We start from the raw sequence: 19,289 nt of genomic DNA, 5'->3' as shown, positions 1-19,289 counted from the left end.
AAAACCATACAGCTCTGAAAATGATTAAGAGACCACTCCAAATTATTCTTAAACCAGCATCTTTACATGTTTGGCTGCCATTTCAACACATGCACACTTCATTCTACTTCTACTGATTAGAGGATCAGCTGAACCAAATCTTATACAACACGGAAAAATACAAAACCAACTGCTGTGGCCATCACTATCCTCTTACAATAGCCAGCTATATGGCATAAACAGTGCTTATAGTACATTAAAAATAACTGGAATTATAAATAAATATTTATAATTAAAAGAACCTATAAATATTAAAACCAGAACATTTTCAGGTGCAAAGCTTTAGTCAGGAGGAAGAGATCCCCCGTATAATGTCAGCCATAGCAGGAAAAGCACAGGTGTAATTAATCCTATTACCAGTGGCCGCGTTATTGCAAGTTCAGTGTTCTGTATGCTGCCTCACAGCCATTGCTTTGTAGGACACTTAAATATAATGGAGCAATCGTAAGTACAATTGTACAACCCCTATGTATTAAATCAATAGCCTAGTTGACCGTTTTCCAATTCTTTGTATGAAGGATACTAGTACAAGTTTATTGCGGTAATTACTTTATAACGGCAATTATGTGCACATTCAGCAGCTCTGAATATACTCAGAAATATATCAGAATAATTTAAACCGAAAAAGATGATCACCCCAGATGGGACTCGAACCCACAATCCCTGGCTTAGGAGGCCAGTGCCTTATCCATTAGGCCACTGGGGCTACATATAAAAATATTGTGGGTTGTCTCATTAAAAACATTGCTTTTCAACGAATATGCATATTTCAGGTAGACTACTAAAATAGCTACATGGTGATATGCCACGTCACTAACAACCAAAGGCTCTAAACTATCTCACTTTCACTTGAATCTTTTTGAATCGCTGGCAATTCTGCTTTCTCAGTCAACACTGGCGCTAACGTTAACGTTACACTTAGGTACGTTACAAGATCGTCTCTACAGTATATTAACCAGATGATGACAAACTATGATTCACAGGTGATTTAGCTAGCTACTCATCGAAAACGGCGAAGTCGTAGGTCCTTCCTGAAACCTTCCTCAATCTCAAATGCATTGCGATACGTTTGCTACCATATATATAATATATTATACAAATGTATCCAGCTGACAGCGCGCTCTCTCTCCAGACAGGAACCAGCCTCCTCCTCTTCTGTTGTTTTCTCTTTGCCAGAAGCCGAGTCCGGAGGAATGTTAGCAGTTAACAGTTAGCTCTTCAGGCACCAGCTGAAGGATTATTCACTTGTTAACGTGATTATTTGTTTTACGGTTGTCCTGTTAAAAGAATGAATCTACTACCGTCCAATCCTCACGGGAACGGGCTCATTTATGCTGGATTTAACCAGGATCATGGTAAGAAGCGTCGTGGACGCTAAGCTAACGTTGCTAAACCAGATCATAGATTAAGCGTAGCGTTATCTTACAACAGCTTTACATTGTTTATGCTTGTAATAGTCTATGTCGATGCTGCTGATGCTGTGTGGTAGTAGTCACACCAGAAACGGTAACTTAATGTTAGCTTTAGCTGGCCAAATAGCTTCGTCGGCTCAGTTAGCCAGCTAACGTAACGTTAGCTTCTTGTTTTCAGCCAATACCGTTGTGTCAGCTAACCTGACTAGATAATCTTAGGGGGACATACAAATGTGGTCAAGTACTGAGATAAGAACAGTGTGTATGCAAATGCTCGTGTAAGTCATCTTAATTTCCAAGCTAACGATATTAGCCGACCATTGGTGACCGCTAGCGCTAGCTGGCTAGGTAACAGCTACCGTTATTATCGCGTTATTGGGCTTATGTTTGCTGCTGCTGCCCAGGCTTTTATTAGGCTGATCTGTTTCTGTTAATCTGTAACGTTGCATAATAAAACTCAACACTGTTAAAATGTTTACACACATTTACACATGCAGGAAAGTTAAAGTATTCTTCTTAATTGGTCGGTCTAACTAAACATGAAACGACTGGTGCCAACTAGCTAGCTATGCCAGAACTGAGGGCGGTGTGACGTTATTAAGGTAAACTGACCAAAGGCCTCATATGAGCACTTGAACTACAGTATCTATCTATCTATCTATCTATCTATCTATCTATCTATCTATCTATCTCATCATGTTTACATAGTTGTGTGTCAGTTTTACATTTCATTTGATAGACTTTATTGATCCCAAATTGGGATATTTCAGTGCTACTGCAGCAAAATATAAGACACACAGCACACAAACAGAATATACAAGAAATAATAAATAGGTTAGAATACAAGAAAAACTATTCAACAAAAAAAAAAAAAAGGAGAGAATGTGCACTTGTATATACAAGTGGCAAATAAAAATGTACAACTACCTAAATCAAAATTTATAAAGATGCAAGTAACATCTATGTTTGTGCAATTTGCACTTAGTGCAGTATTTGTATTTAGTGCAGTATTGTGATGTATATGAGTCTTATCTAACACTCAGTGTTAACCCTGTTAAAAAAAGTTGTATAGCCTGTGGTAGGAATGATATGTTGTAGCGGTCAGTGAGACACATGAGTTCCAGCAGAGGTTAATCATTTGTCCCATGCTCTCTGTGTCAGCGTTTTCATTTGAAATATATTTGTGAAAAGCGCCTCCTATGACAACAACTGTTAAAGTTATCTTTAATTGTGGATGGATTTCTGATGTTTCCTCGCTGTGTGTCTCTCCAGGATGCTTTGCCTGTGGAATGGAGAATGGATTCCGTGTGTACAACACAGATCCTCTTAAGGAGAAGGAGAAACAAGGTAACATGCTCCGTAGACATCAACGTTCATAGTTGCTAGAAAATACTTTTTCACATTGATCACATGTTTTGTTAGGGTGTATACCTACATGCAAGTTCACTATGCAGTCTGCAAAGTCTCAACAGTTTGATACTTAAGGCATTTTCCCCCAGTGTAATGCAAGCCTGGTGGCCCACCGGGCCTAAGTTGCCCTCCACTAGGTCTAAGCCACTGGGGGGAATTTAATGTACTTTTAAGACATTTTTTAAACTACAGTTACAGTGGGGTGGCTCGGTTGGAAACGTAGACGCAGTCCTATTTTGAAATCTTCAGTTAGCTTTTATCATTGACTTAATGTAGAGCTCCGTGGAGTCTGTCTTATAGCTTTTTAAGTTATTATTTTCGGGATTCCATCCATTATTTGGGTATCAGTGAAACTATTGGGCTCTACATTAAGCTGTCATCAGTCTGTGACGGGCCCCAGCCGGGTGACACTTGCCACCGGGCTAAACAACTTTTCTGGGGGAAACCCTGGCATCTATACAGCAGGAAAACAATTAAGACATGATTTCCCTACCAGGGGCAAGCAACAGTATTGAACTGTGAACACGTTTTTGTAATTACATTTCACATGTAAGTCATTTAAGATGTTGCATCACTTAATCGTTAACTGACATTGAATTAGGTAAATCAATAGAAGTAACCTGGATATAACTCCAGTTCCATAGGTGGCCCTCTAACGACCAGTTTTTACCAATAGCCAAGCCTATTAGAAGGCAGAGCACGCTCAGAATAGACATCCATGTTACCTGGCTGTTACCTGGTTTCTGTAAGTACCTGTGTAGCCCTCTATGTGTAGCCCTTTTGGCTATTGGTCAAAAATAGAACAACAATTTTCAAACTAAACTTAGGATTCACTATTATGGTGTCACTGATGCGTTATTATGGATCCCACGTAACTTCTAGGCAAGTCCCGCCCTAAGAAGCAGCCCAATTGGTTGGAGTTAGACATTGACCTTGAGTGGTTAAGGTTAGGTTAGCCGATTTGTCAGGGGATAGGACCTGAACAAATCAGGTTACGTTACCTAGCGTAAGCATGGACGCCTGCCCAATCGTAGCGTGTGAATCCTATTGAAGGGCGGGTCTTGCCTTGAAGTTGCGTGGGTTCCATAATAACGCATCATTGATACACCTCATTCCTGTATGAACTAGTGTAATTTATTGAACTTGAGTATTCAGAGCACATGATATGGACAACCTGCATCCAATGATTACTTTTTTTTTAATCAAAGATTCTGCCCATTATTTTCTCAATTAATTGACTGAGTTTGCTCTATGAAATGTCATAATGTAGTAAAGCATGCCAGTTGCCATATCCCAGAGCCCAAGCTGGCGTCATCATGTCTTGTTTTTATCCGTCCCAACAGTCTAAAACCCAAAGATATTCCGTTTACAATGATATAAAACAGAAGCACATTTTAGGGGTTTTGAGAAGCTAGAACTAAGGCAAAGTTGGCATTTAGGCTTTAAAAATGACTTTAACAATGAACTGAGTATCAGAATAGTTGCTGAATAATTTTTCTGTCGATTAACGGATCAACACACTGCGACCGGTTTGCCGTACGTGTCACTAATTGTCAGAGGAAAAGCTGTTGTATGTTTTGATGACATGGCACCTGTCGACCGCAGCTCTTTATCTGACATCCTGAGCAGTTCACTGTGGATTCTGCTCCTTTTTCCAACCCTTCATTTTGCAGCACTTTCACTTGCCAAAAAACAATCTGCCACATTTTCATGAAGGAGTTACAGTTACAGTATGAGTAAACTCTTGTTGTTCAGAGATCAGGGCGGTCAACTTCATTTTTCTATCCGATGTCATCAAGAATGGTTTTGGCTGTTCTTTGGTCTCCTGGATATTTACTCTGATCTCAATTATTTCCTCCAGAAAAGTCTATAAGCCTTTATTATGCAGCATTATTGTTTTATCTTTTGAATTTGATTTGGCCAATTGACGAATAATGACAGGAGCTGGAACTTTAAATGTTTGTTTTGATGATTTACATAATTTCCATACTACATTTACGGTGGTAGTGCAAAAAATGCAGTTTGTTGTTTTTGAATACCCTGTAATAATAAATATCCTGTAGGAAAAAAAAAACATGCTTTTTGGCTTGTGACTGCAGAAATCTAATTCAAACCAAGCAACTCTGCTGCACACAGGAACAAAGTATTGGGACAGAATTGAAACTTAGGGATATAAGAGGAAGTCTCCCCCAAACAGGGCCGGAAATGTGACTCAGCACATAAGCGGCTCCAGAGTGACTTTTCTAACTCCTCGGATTGAGCTGATCAAGGAATCGTTCACAGGACCAAGTGTGGTCTTTTGTCTTTTTTTTTTTTTTTTCTGTGCTAATCCATGTGCATTTCTTTGACGGCAGTCTTTAAAGCCCCGTAGCAGTTCTCTTTCCTGTACATGGAGGGAGGGAGGCAGAGAATTTCTTGTCATTGTGGTTTTGCTGTAGAGGACTGAGCTGTTAGGGATGAATTAGCAAGGCAGTGTAATTTGTACAGCACATTTGAGCAGCAAGGCAACTCAGTGCTTTACATGAAACATAAAAACATAAAACTTGAAGGTGCAGTTAAAATATAAAAACAGCTAAAACACAATAAGACCGGTATGACATATAAGAATAAAAGTTACAGTGCAGTGTAAGAAATTGATAATTATTTAAAGAACGGCAGCATAAAAAAAGAACAGTCTTCAACCTTGATTTAAACAAAGTGAGAGCTGCAGCAGACCTGCAATTATCTGGGAGTTAACGCTGTGAAAGTGAATGCTGCTTCTCCATGTAGCAGTGGTTAGAAGCAGTGTACATAATGTTACTTGAAGCACGGTTTACACTTAGTGGAGATGAAAAGGGCTGCATTTCTTTTCTCAGTGTGACCCCTATTCTTGTTATTATCGATGTTCACTACCAATGACGTTGACTTTCAGAGTTCCTGGAGGGCGGGGTCGGCCATGTGGAGATGCTGTTCAGGTGCAACTATTTAGCACTAGTGGGAGGAGGAAAGAAGCCAAAGTACCCGACCAACAAAGGTATGTTTTCTCCACTGAAGTTAGCAATGCGGATTGCCGTTCTCTTCCCAACATCAGCAGTATTGCTTTATACTGGACTTATGCCAAGCTTTGGTTCTGATAAATGATGGCTTGCAGTTCTATTTTCTGCTGCTTATCGAGGTCGTTTTATTTCATGAAAAATATCACTGTATTGCAATTACAGCTTTTAAAATGTATTATTTTGAAATGTTTGGGGGGGGAAAAAAACAATTGAACCATTGAAAACATTGTATTTTATTTTTAAACACACTGCACACTGGCAGGGAGAGGGATGTCTAAACTGCACTTCTGTCCTTGATGGCTCATAAAAAACAGGGAAACCAGGAAACATGTCTTTTATACACTGCCAGCAAGTACTGAAAATAATGTGATATAATGAATGTCCGGTCGTATCATCCCAACTGGTTTTCCATCATACTGCGTGATACTGATATAAGTATGACACTTTGCATATTTTGTTCATGCGGCTGTGTTGAGTATTCCCTTTTCTTTGTTTTGTTGGTACTCTAGTGATGATCTGGGATGACCTGAAGAAGAAGACTGTTATTGAGATTGAGTTCTCAACAGAAGTCAAAGCAGTGAAGCTTCGGCGTGACAGGTAAAACAGCTGGTTTATGTGTCCAGGGCAGTGTTTTCCAAGGGGTCTTAAAAAGTCTAAAAATTTCAAAATCAAAATGTTAAGCCTTTTAAAAAGTGTTGTGTTCTAGGTCTTAAATTATTTTAAACGGGTCTTTATTTCCCTACGTCCATGTAATGCTACCTCTAATGCCTCTAATACATTTTAATACATTTTTTTTTTTAATTCCGGGGTGTTGTAGTTCAGTGTGCCGATGTGCTGCAATAGCAGCAATCGGCACACTGAACACATTTTTGTCCCGCTACTACTCACGGAGCGTTGCCAACACATGCACATAAAATACATCAAAACGTGTGTAACGACCGGGAATGGTGTGCTATCAGGTGAATAAGAGATTTCCGCGTGGCTTTCACGTAATCGGCCAAAAAACACTGCAAAACTTCCCATAGACTTTAATGGGAAATCTTCGGGAAATTGCTTAACATAGCTCAAAACAACCCCTCTTTAGGGCCATACTGTATCGCCATACTTTAATGTAGAAAAATAATTAAAAGTTTAAACCGAAGACAAGACTTTGGCCTTTAATGGGGCTGAATGGGCATTCTGATATCAAGCACGGTTTCTACCAAATCGCAGTTTATGTATCGTCCAGTTTTCAGACCGTTTCGGATTTTCCAATGTGTGTGTGTATGGGGACGGAATGTTGAGAGCAAGAGGGGAGGGCAGAAGGGGGGAGCTGCAGTATGATTCTCTGAAACATTTCCAAACTAATTGCTCTCTCCCTTACAGTTTTCACTCTTCATACATCATGGTTGGTCAAAATGTAGGAAATCTTGTGTCGGTCGCAGACATGTAACTATGGAATCCACTGGACTTAAACTTTTGGCTCTCTTCATACCAAATGCCGATAGAAAAAATTAAAATGAATATCTGGAAGTACGCCGACGGTTCCCAGTTTACCACCTGCTCTGTGTCGCATATATTTGACACCACAAACAGAAAAACCACATAATGCGTTCGCCAGACTTTTATCTCTCTTGTGATGATAATATTTTTGCCGTTTGGACACACGGTTTTTGAATTACTTAACAAACTTAAGAGGTATAATTATCATTAAATGGACATGTTTGACCCATTAAAGATACTGTCTCCCCCTCCCTCCTCTACTCCCTCACTGCAGAAATCACCATAGCAACAAGTTCTGACACACACACCTCCTATCATAGAGACTCTTTACTGTAGGCCGTGTTGTCCTCTCTTTTCAGGACATGTCAAACAGCAGATTTACTGATAGCCAGTGTTATTTGGATGTGCACCAAGTAGTAGGCACACTGTCAAAATTTCTTGCGCAATTTTCTAGTTCTTTCTGCCGCTTTCCTGTATATTTACAGGTCACTTTTATTCAATTTGAATATGTTTATTAACTTTGCAAGCACTTTTGTGACTCTGCATTTCGTTGTACTTTTATGTTGTGATATAGTAGGTCTTAAATTTCATTCATAACGGTCTTAAAAAGTCTTAAATTTGACTTGGTGAAACCTGCAGAAACCCTGGTCCAGGGACTGTCTTCTGGCATTGAGTTGGTGAAATGTATTTCGTCATTTGTGACAGTTGCAAAATACTGTTTAGATATCTTTTGTGTCGGGCGTACATCACTCTTTCTAACATGTTTCTCAAGCTTAATCACACAGCAGTACTGTGCTAAAGAGACAGGGGCACGCTATGATGCAGGGACAATTAGGATATCAGAAAAAAATATGCAATAACGCTGAATATCGCTATAAAAATATTGAGTGTGATAAGATACTGTAACTACTGTTTTTTTTTCTTTCTTCAATCTCTAAGTAAGTACACTTTATTTATATAAAACCTTTCACAGACGAGGGGTCACAAATTGCTTTACAGTAAAGTTTACTTAAAGTTTCCACAGAATCCAAGGCTCTCAAGGCTAAAGGGAGAGAGTTCCAGAGCCTTGGAGCCACCACAGAAAAAGCACGATCACCTCTTGTTTTAAAACGTTTTCTGGGAACAGTTAAAAGGTCTTGGCTTGAAGACCTCAGAGAGTGACCAGAAGTGTGTGCGTGAAATAAATCCTGGATGTAAGAGGGAGCTTGGCCATGCAAGGCTCTATAAGTAATGATTAAAATTTTAAAATGCACTCTAAAACCAATCAGTAGCCAATGAAAAGCCTTAAGCACAGGAGTAATGTGCAATCTCCTGCTGGTCTTAGACAAAAGTCTCGCTGCTGCATTCTGTACAACTTGCAATTTGTCCATGGATGATTTGTTTAAACAAGTGTACAGTATATTGCAATAATCCAAACGCGAAGAAATAAAAGCATGAACAAGCATCTCCATCTCTTTTTTAGAGACCACAGCATAGCAATGTTCCTGAGATGGAAAAAAACGGAACGAACCACAGATTTCAGATGATGGTTAAAACACATACATTTATCAAAAATGACACCCAGATTTCGCACAACATTACAGTCAGAGAATGATAGAGCTGATGATAAGTGACTGATGGGAACAACAATCTTTGACATTGGTCCAGTATTAAGCGAGATCGCTGCAGTCGGCAGCAGTGAAACAAGCTACAATGTAAATTAATAGGGCAATTGTGCTCGTTTTGCCAGATTATTATTCTGACAACCTTATGGAAAAGGATCCCTACAGAGATAGAGTTTTAAAACCTATTTGAGACCTTTCTGTTTAACCAGAAACAGCTCTGAAGTCGCTAGCGCCAAACCCACCAGACTCCATTTAAAAAAAAAAGCACTTTTAGCGTGTATAGAGCCAACATATGTTCACATGTAAATCAGTAAACTATGTGTTTATTTCAACCAAAACTAGAGTTGTGATAGTTGGAAAAGTGTAAAGACAGCCTAAAACGGCTTTTCATAGTTTTTTGTTTCTGTCGACTTTGAATGAAGTGTATTTTACGACGCTAAAATTAAATATATATATATATATATATATATTTTTTTTTTACATGGAGTCTGGTGGCTTTAGCGAACGCAATTTCGCGGATGTTGTTATGTTTAAAGAAAGGAGCTTACTCTTTAACAGAAAGGTCGACCTCTTTAGAAATCCTTTCCATATTGTTGTCAGACATCTAGAATAATAACCAGAGCCTGTCACAAGTGACAACGCAGCCATTCTAGCATTTTGCTTGGTATCTAACATCTCTTGAGTTGATTCACCCGTTGATCGTCCGTGGAGCGGCCTCTGGTTTTATCAATGGAAGTGTCCGATTAGTATCGGCTTGTGTGAGCGGAGTCTCTGACATGTAGTTCAAATGTTAGCCTGTGTGTTGGTTCTCCTTTGTTCTCAGGATTGTGGTGGTCCTGGACTCAATGATCAAAGTCTTCACCTTTACCCACAATCCCCATCAGCTGCATGTGTTTGAGACCTGCTATAACCCCAAAGGTCAGTCCACCGTTTAAACTCCAAGACTTTTAATTACAGATGTTCTGATACCATTTCTTCCTTCCCGATACCGATTCCAATACCTGAACTTGCGTATCGGCCGACACCGAGTACTGATCCGATACCAGTAAATTATGTATATTTTATTATATTTTAACAGCTGTGTACTACTATCCCTGTATGGATGTGATAGGATTGCTATCATTGTTGTTCGGCCGGACTCAGGTTAAACTTTTTGTGAAACCTGAAGAAACACAAACAATGAACGCCATAGAACTTTGTTTTTATTATCCAGTTTGACTTGTTCATGTGCACATTATAACCAACCTTTTCCCTGTCTCCCCTTGTTCTCCTCAGGTCTGTGTGTGCTGTGTCCCAACAGCAACAACTCCCTTTTGGCGTTCCCTGGCACTCATTCAGGCCATGTGCAGATAGTGGATCTGGCCAACACGGAGAAGCCCCCAGTGGATATCCCCGCCCACGAGGGGGCGCTGTGCTGCATCGCTCTGAATCTGCAGGGCACCAGAATAGCTACTGCGTCAGAGAAGGTAGGCTAAGCCGTGCTGAAGTAGGGCTTGGCAATATATCAGTATAAATCAATATGGTGATATGAAACTAGATATCGTGGTTTTAAAGGCTAAAAAATAATAATAATAATAATAATAATAATAATAATAATAATAATAATAATAATAATAATAAATTGAATTTATATAGCGCTTTTCACGAACTCAAAGTCGCTTACATTTACATTAAAGTGATGTCATTTTCTGAACTTTCTATACTGTTCTAGCTATAGCCAACTTGCCAATTGTATCCACATTTCTGATGATTATTTATCACAAATCTCATTGTGTAAATATTTTGTGAAATCAACAATTACAATATCAACCCTACAATATCGCCGCAATATCGTTCTCGAGATATTTGATCAAAAATATTGTGATATTTGATTTCCTCCATATTGCCCAGCCCTATGCTGAAGTGAATTGAATGTTTTTTTTTTTTTGAGTTTCTATTGTTGCTGACTTAATACTAATCCCATGCTGTGTTTCCACAGGGGACTCTAATTAGAATTTTCGACACATCTGCGGGTCAGCTCATACAGGAGCTTAGACGAGGCTCTCAGACTGCCAATATTTATTGGTGAGCATTGAGCAATAACACTGTTCACGTCTTTCCCTTACAGCGTTACAACGGTTCTGTCCTTTTGTCCATGTCATCAGATGAAAACACCTAGCAAGGCAAAGATTTAAAAGCTGCTGATGACAAAACAAAAAAACAATCAGCCTCTTCTACTTGACAACAAAATCCCAAAGCAGGCTGGGTTCACAGTTCTTCCAGACAGTACTGGTTAACATGCTCTACAAAGCCTCTCTGCAGTATTTGACAGAGTACTGCTCTTCCCACAAGCACATACTGCATGTTGACAAGTTGTAGCTGCAGTGCGAGTTGCTACGTCAGACATGGACCATCATTACAGGCTCCACTCCAGTACTGTGGAAGGTGTATGTTACACCACTTTCATTCATTCATTCATTCAGTTACTATGAGAGTGTTGGTGAACATTATATGCAGGGTGCGATTTACCGGGGGGGGGGGGATGCGTGGGATTTCCCCCTTTCTGGTCTGCATAGCCCAGCCCCTGTTGAATTACTTTTATCCCCAGTGGGGACAAAATGTATCCCCTCCTCAAAGTGATCAATGCTACTTTACCAATAGATCATATATTATATACCTAAAATAGCAGTATTTTAAGTAAAGTTGACTGTAACGTGAACAGTCTATAGTGTGATAGAAGATAAAATCCGAGCAGCAGTTGCTGGTTGTGTTCAGCGTCCAGAGCTCCGGGATGCCGGCTACCAGCAGCAGTTGTTTAGCCGCCAATAGGTGACTGTGAGCCGGCTACAGGCACCGCCAGATGACGGTCCTTTCAGGGGCCGTGGTAGTGGAGTTTAGCCAGAAAAAGTGAGCATCATGCGGCGATGACAGTTAAATTTAGGCACAAAAATGCAGCGTTCAGTTTAGGAAAAAAATTGTGGTTTGGATTAAAACACTCCTGAGGAACGAATGAACGTTTCCTGGGTGGAAGTATTTTGTTTTCGCCGCAAAGTGAACTCCGCTCTCCAGCTTGAAAGTGCTGTTTTATAGTTGACACCACGTTGTGCTATTTCATTTTGAGATTATTTTCCATTGAATACTGAAGTTCATAAATAAGTGTTTTGGCATGGCTGGCCTGGTATATCCATGGTGGTATTGGAAGGGGGATTTAATTATTGCACGTTTTGTTTTGTTGTTGCATGATCAAAAAACATCCCCCCCCACCCCCTACATTGAAACCACGACAACAGCAGTTACAACTTCTTCAGGATTTTACAGCATAACAGTTAAATGGTCCTGATTTTAAAAAACAAAACTGAAGAGGACAATACAAAAGCTGCTTTGCTGATGATAAAGATAGATAATATAAGTTAATTGTAAGTTAGGTTTTAAGCCAGGCTAGAACTTTTCACTTTTCTACTCAATGTAGCAATAAGTAATACTTGTGATTGGCTGTTGGCGGCAAGTTCACACACTGCTTTTGTTGCAAAGTTTATTGCAATTTTTATTTTTAATTTATTGCAAAAAAGAGCAGTGTCACAGCTGTTCTATGTTGTGTCGCTGTGTTGATCTGAATGTATCCCAATTGTCATAATTTCCATCTGCTCTGTCTTTTTCAGCATTAATTTCAACCAGGATGCGTCCCTCATCTGCGTGTCCAGCGACCATGGCACAGTGCACATCTTTGCTGCAGAGGACCCCAAAAGGAACAAACAGTCAAGGTTAGTCTACTTACGCGTTAGCTGGATTAGGATAAATACAAAAAACTAAATGTTGATGTTAAAAAGTGAAAGTGACTTTGCCTTCCAACCATGTGCTGATTGATTGTGTCCTTCTCTCTGCAGCTTGGCATCAGCCAGCTTTCTTCCCAAATACTTCAGCTCCAAGTGGAGCTTCTCCAAGTTCCAGGTCCCCTCAGGCTCTCCCTGTGTGTGTGCCTTTGGAACAGAGCCCAACGCTGTCATAGGTGAGTTCACTTTGGACTGTGCAGCTTTTCAGGATACAAGACCGTCTCACCTTTTCACTCTAAAGCGTGATTTATGCTTCTGTGGAGGCTCCACGCAGGTCTTTCGCCATAGCCTACGTAAGTGGACTGAAGTTTATACTTGTGCGTCGATCTCTGAGAGAATAGGTGTGTGTGTGTGTGTGTGTGTGTGTGTGTGTGTGTGTGTGTGTGTGTGTGTGTGTGTGTGTGTGTGTGTGTGTGTGTGTGTGTGTGTGTGTGTGTGTGTGTGTGTGTGTGTGTGTGTGTGTGTGTGTGTGTGTGTGTGTGTGTGTGTTAGAGCAAGTGAGAGAGTGACGTGATTATCTTCAGAGCGAGTAGTGCCTCTAGAGTCATAGTGAGAGGAACTATGTGTCTCCCCTGTTCTTTCTGACCACGGTGGGAAATCTGGAGCAGGAAAAGTTAACCCTCTCCTTGATTTCATGTTGTTTATGGAGAAGGAGAACCAGGAAATGAGTCGGAGGGAAATGCAACGCTACCAAGCCATGGCCGAGCGATGTGCGTTGCAGCGACGTTTAGTTACATTTTTGAGAGGTGACGTCAGGCTACGGCGTATGGTCGGTATTTCCACGTACCTACGGCGTAGATTTAACGCAGGAGCATAAATCACGCTTTACTGACCACAGCCACTCTGTGTGGCAGGCAACCTCAGGGCTCAAAATGGGCACATAGGCCTGCGCTCTTCTCTGTCATCAGGGTACATCTACAACAATGTCAATATTTTTACACTTTTCTTTATCTAAATAATTCAAACAATGACTCTTCGTAGCAGTAGAGTACTGGTTGAGTACCACTGGTGTTGAAGATCCGTGCTCTAGTGAGTTCAATTTATCAGATGAGAAAACTAAGAAAAGGTCAAATTGATATATGGATTTTGTAATTGTTATCCCTTTTTTGTTTTGCTTTAACTAATAAGTAGCAAGTGACATATCCTTAACAATGTTTTAGTCACGAAAGCTCTGGTAGACGTTTTATGGCACTGATAAAGAAATATGTTGAAATATGTTATGTAAATCGACTTTAAACAACCTGTACAGCTGTGTCAATCTCATTCATGTTTCGTGCCATTATGCATCAAAATCAAGACGGGTAGCTTCCTAGCTGTGTAGGAAGATGACAACCCCATTCTTAACCCTGCAGACAGAGCCATCCATACTGTTCATTTTCTATAACCCATTTCACGTGAGGTGCCTGACTGAACAGAATTTTGGTAGGAATTTGGAGGGAAAACTGAAGAGATTTTTTGTTTTTGGCAAAGTGAAGCTGTATGTATGTACTCGATCCCATCCAAACCTGTAGTCTGACTGCTGATGGTCTAACGATGTTTTTGATACGGTGAGGGCAAAGAGAAGAGATGTGGATTCTGACAGTGATAGTTACAGTCAATGTCATGTCTTAAAGTAACTACCGTTTTTCTCAACCTGGACTCTATTTTCTTATGTTTTTGTGTCCAAGTGACTGATGGGAACAACAATCTTTGACATTGGTCCAGTATTAAGCAAGAACATTGCAGTCAGCAGCGGTGAAACAAGCTACATTGTATTTACTTTCACAAAAGTACTCGTTGCCGCTGACAGGCTCATATTAAGTGTGTGACAACATAATGGAAAGGATTTCTAAGGAGGTCGACCTTTCTGTTAAAGAGTAAGATCCTTTTTTTTTTATAAAAACATAAAAACAGCCGCAAAATTGCATTCGCTAAACCCACCAGACTCCATGTAAATAAACAGTAATTTTAGCATCGTAAAATACACTTCTTTCAAAGTCGACAGAATCTCGTTTTGGTTTCAATAAACACATAGTTTACCGATTTTCATGTGAAAATATGTCGGCTCTACACACTCTAAAGGTATTGCTTTTTTAAATGGAGTCTGGTGGGTTTAGCGCTAGCGACCTCAGAGCTGTTTCTGGTTGAACAGAAAGGTTTCAAAGCGGTTTAAAAAAAGGTCTGTCTCTGCAGGGATCCTTTCCATAATGTTGTCAGACACTTACAATAATAATCTGAGCCTGTCGGCGGTAAAAACAACCCTTTTAGGGGACCAAATTGACAATGCACATTTGCCTTTATAGGGTTACATTGCAGCCCGGTCTGTGGATGCCGGTTACAGCGTTCACGCTTAATCCTGGACCAATTTCAAAGATTGTTCACATCAGTCACTTACACACAAAAACCTATGACAATAGGGTCGAGGTTGAAAATAATGGTAGTTAACTTATTTGACTGTTCCCGATCTCTGCAGCACGCTCCACTGCATTCTAATACAACTACAGAACTGTCACGTATTCTGAGTTCCCACTCTGGTTTCTTTGCAGCCATTTGTGCTGACGGCAGCTACTACAAGTTCCTGTTCAACCAGAAAGGGGAGTGTGCCAGAGATGTGTACGCCCAGTTCCTGGAGATGACCGACGAGAAAATATGACCTTTGACCACACACCCCCCCCCCCTCCTCTGGAAACTTGCTATGACACAGCCTGGTTTGTTGTTTCTTTACTTTTTTTTTCTTTTGGAGGAGATCTCCCAGGCTGCACTTCTCCTTATCTTGACGGACTCTTGTAAGAGAGCATCAGAAGAAGGGAGGACAAAGAAAGAGAAGCACAGACTGGGCGCGGGGGGGGGGACCCCTTACAGCCAAGAGGAACGGACGGAAGCACCAAAGGGGACACCGACGTTTGTGTGTCACAGACTCCTTAGGACTGTCTCTGGACAGAGGGACTCCCAAACCAAACAAAAGCGAAAAGAGAGGAAGTTATTTTTCTGAATGGACAACATGCCGCTTTTTAAGACGTCTTCCGAGGAATTTACAAAAGGACGGTTATTTTTAATCACAGATGATTGTGATAGTTAGACGGATTGAAAACTATTGAGATTTTTGTCAACTAACACCACCTTACCTAACTATAGGGAGTGCCTCGAGACTGGAGAGAATCTGTATGTGTGCACATATTGTTGTTGTCATATATACATGTGTGTGTTGTGTATATACCAATGTACCATATTAGGTGTCCGCAGAGCAGAATCCGAATGAGGTGACATGAAACCGTTTCTTATAGTCACTGTATAAACGCACCACGCCAGACCTAACTTCTAACTACGTACAGCTGTACAGAATAGTAGCAGAAAAAATGTCATTTATTTTTGTTTCCCTCACTACTTTTTTTCATACATTGTGCAATATGTTTTTTGTTAAGAGCTTGCGAAGTTGAGCGTTTGTCTCTACCTGACCACGAAAGCTTAAAGAAATAGTTAACATGTATTGGGAAATAGTTACGCATTAGCTTTCTTGCCAAGAGTTGCGAGAAGATATAAAGCCGGTTATCTTAGCTTAGCATAAAGCCTGGAAGCAGCTAGTCTGCCTCTACTAATTAAAACTTATCTTCTTTAATCCTTACAAAAACTGAAACATAAAGCTGTGCTTCTACAGGGGTTATGTGCCCGACATATATATATATATTTTTTTTTAGTAGGGAGCAGTGACTTCTCAAAGTTGTCGTTTTTACACTTTTTGTTTTTTTTGTTCAGATTAAACGAAAGATCGGTGTTAATTGGACAGAGCCAGGCCAACTCTTTCCCCAGGTTTCCATCTCCATGCTAAGCTAAGCTGCTGCTAGCTTTAGCTTCATATTTAAAATAAAGTGGTATCGATCTTCTCATCTAACTTCTGTATTTTCCGCAATGTTGAACTAGGTCTCTGAGTTTGTTTCTGCTTGAGAGCTAAACACACGCACGGTTTCCACCTTAAATCACAAAAAGCTAATGGATTGGATGAGATTCAGCAGCCTAGATCAACTGTAAAAATGTGAATATTTAGAACCTGGTTCAAAACTGCACTTCATGTTTTTAATGTTAACCCATTATTAAATCCAAAGTCTCCTGAAGGATGATTGGTTTTGGTTGGCAAGTGTGGCTCTCCTCTCCCAGCTGTATGCTCCCCTTCTTATCCTGACAACACGTGTCTGCCTTGTCGGTGTATCTCCGTGAACTGCTTCACCATGCCCCTCGGGGCATCCATCCATTCCAGGGTTTCCCCCAGAAAAGTTGTTAAGCCCGGTGGCAAGTGTCTTTATTTTCGACGAGGGCCCGGCTGGGGCCAGTCCCAGACTGATTTTAAGCATTAATGTAGAGCCCAATAGTTTCAGTGATAACAAATAATGGACGGAATTGCAAAACTGCAAATTTAAAAAAAGCTACAGGGCCCTACGCATTAAGTCAGTTCTAAAAGTTGACTGGAGATTTAAAAAATATGACCATGTCTTAAGTTTGCAAACGAGCCGCCCCACTGTAACTGTAGTTTAATAAACATCTTAAAATACATTAAAAAAAATAATTCCCAGTTTGGGCAACTTAGGCCCGGTGGGCCACCAGGCTTGCAATACACTGGGGGAAACCCTGGATTCTGCTAATGCTAATCAGGGACTCTGAAGTGCTTCGTCAAACCCCGTGGCCATAACCAGGAGATGTGTTCAGTGTGGATCCACCACAGCGGAAAATGTTAAAGTGGAACTGTGTTAATGTTTAATGGAATAGTTCTTTCTTTTAATTTGTCCTGTCGATTGACAGCATTTGTCATTTCCAAAACACATTTTAATCTGTGTGGCTTTCTGCATCAGATTGTACGACGGCAGGTGTCACTCTGTTGAACATGCACAGCACTTGGCGGTCACTGACCCGTGGGGACGCTGCACAAACTGAAACACCAACTTGTGTCTGACGCACTTGGAATGATTGTAAAACCTGCATTTAAATTTGTGAATAAAATTTAACATCTGCTTTTACAGTTAAACTGTATGGGCTGTTAACATGCCTATTATATTGTGGAAAACAAGTGCCTCTCTGTTGTACCAAAAATGAATAATCGGATTTGTTATTCCATGTTTATAAAGGGTAATTTAATTTGTTTTTTTCACCTGGACCCCATTTTCATATGTTTTTGTGTGTAAGTGACTGATCTGTGAACAATCTTTGAAATTGGTCCAGTATTAAGTGTGAACGCTGTAACCGGCAGCCACAGACCGGACTGTAATGTAACCCTATGGGGAAAAATGTGCATTGTCATCTTGGTCCACTAAAAGTTATGTTTTTTGCCGCTGACAGGCTCAGATTATTAATCTGACAATATTATGGAAACCAGAAACAGCTGTTTGGTTGCTAGCGCTAAACCCACCAGACTCCATTTAAAAAAAAAAATACTTTTAGTGTGTATAGAGCCAACATATTTTCACATGTAAATCGGTAAACTATGTGTTTATTTCAACCAAAACTAGAGTTGTGATGGTTGGAAAAGTGGAAAGATGACCCAAAACAGCTTTTCATAGTTTTATTTTGTTTCGGTCTACTTTGAATGAAGTGTATTTTATGATGCTAAAATTAGTTTAAAGTTTACTTACATACAGCATGATGGCTTTAGCAAACACAATGAAATTGTAAAAAATCTTACTCTTTAACAGAGGTTGACCTCCCTTAGAAATCCTTTACATAATTTTGTCAGACACTTAATATAATCTGAGCCTGTCAGTGGCAAAACAACTTTTTTGAACATAAATACAAGCTGCACAATTGCCCTATTAATTATCTATTGTAGCTTGTTTCTCTGACAGCAGCGGTCTTTCTTAATGCCGGACCAATGTCAAAGATTGTTGTTCCATTAGTCACCTACACAAAAACATAGGAAAATAGGGTCCGGGTTAAAATAAAAGAAGTTACGTTTCTGCTACTTGGGCGGAGTGATTTGCTCGCAGCACCTGAGAAGCCCCGTGGTGAGGAGCAGAGAGTAACAACAGTGGTTTTCAGGTGTTGCGCTAATCACTCCGCCCAAGTAGCAGTGCTTCGCCTTCTGAGAATATAGTTCCCAGTTTGTATACAGTTGACCTTGTTTTTTGTACACACTGACTATACAAATCACATGTAAATAGGAAAATGTTGGCGTTATTTTGTCACTTATTGGGAGCATTAGGCTAGATGGAGCCAGTTACCTCCAGGATCTGTGCTAGGCTAGCGGTGGGTGCTGTCACACAGAGTTACGACATGCACAGAGATGAGAATGTTATGTATGGACTTATCTAACTCTGGGGGATACGGTGAATAAGATAAAGCCCCAATAAGTCAGCGTGTTCCTTCAAAGATTGGCTGTACTTGACATTCAGATCTTTCAGATCTATAAAAGTTCCCATGACATGGTGCTCTTTGGATGCTTTTATATAGACCTTAGTGGTCCCCTAATACTGTATCTGAAGTCTCTTTTATATAGACCTTAGTGGTCCCCTAATACTGTATCTGAAGTCTCTTTTA

The 19,289-nt window shown here is 40.2% G+C and overlaps 1 protein-coding gene and 1 non-coding gene across 5 annotated transcripts; one reads left to right on the top strand and one right to left on the bottom strand.

The window, feature by feature from the left end:
- The first annotated feature begins 411 nt into the window (after positions 1 to 411).
- Positions 412 to 17,784, top strand: wdr45b (WD repeat domain 45B). 4 transcript variants are annotated; one of them, XM_028567001.1, is made up of 11 exons: positions 807 to 961; positions 1,172 to 1,394; positions 2,724 to 2,798; positions 5,773 to 5,874; positions 6,406 to 6,493; positions 9,806 to 9,900; positions 10,258 to 10,448; positions 10,961 to 11,046; positions 12,621 to 12,722; positions 12,846 to 12,967; positions 15,317 to 17,784. In XM_028567001.1, the coding sequence occupies exons 2-11, from the start codon at positions 1,328 to 1,330 to the stop codon at positions 15,421 to 15,423; spliced, it is 1,035 nt and encodes a 344-aa protein (XP_028422802.1). In that variant the 5' UTR covers positions 807 to 961; positions 1,172 to 1,327; the 3' UTR covers positions 15,424 to 17,784. The 4 variants fall into 4 exon arrangements, with proteins under 4 accessions (XP_028422803.1, XP_028422802.1, XP_028422801.1 ...); XM_028567000.1 differs by having other exon boundaries at positions 807 to 1,022; XM_028567002.1 differs by lacking the exons at positions 807 to 961; positions 1,172 to 1,394 and adding an exon at positions 412 to 483.
- Positions 673 to 745, bottom strand: trnar-ccu (transfer RNA arginine (anticodon CCU)). Its single transcript has one exon. It is a non-coding gene; the product is annotated as a tRNA-Arg (tRNA).
- Positions 17,785 to 19,289: the final 1,505 nt, after the last annotated feature.

This window comes from Perca flavescens, chromosome 21 (assembly GCF_004354835.1).
Source record: "Perca flavescens isolate YP-PL-M2 chromosome 21, PFLA_1.0, whole genome shotgun sequence".
Classification (NCBI taxonomy): domain Eukaryota; kingdom Metazoa; phylum Chordata; class Actinopteri; order Perciformes; family Percidae; genus Perca; species Perca flavescens.
Note: the sequence above shows the minus strand (reverse complement) of the source record. Positions and strands in the feature narration are given on the sequence as shown.

Coding starts and splice junctions, on each gene's coding strand:
- wdr45b (XM_028567001.1), top strand. CDS start 1,328: ATGAATCTACTACCGTCCAATCCTCACGGGAACGGGCTCATTTATGCT. Junction 5,875..6,405: donor AAAGTACCCGACCAACAAAG/GTATGTTTTCTC, acceptor TTGGTACTCTAG/TGATGATCTGGGATGACCTG. Junction 11,047..12,620: donor CAGACTGCCAATATTTATTG/GTGAGCATTGAG, acceptor TGTCTTTTTCAG/CATTAATTTCAACCAGGATG.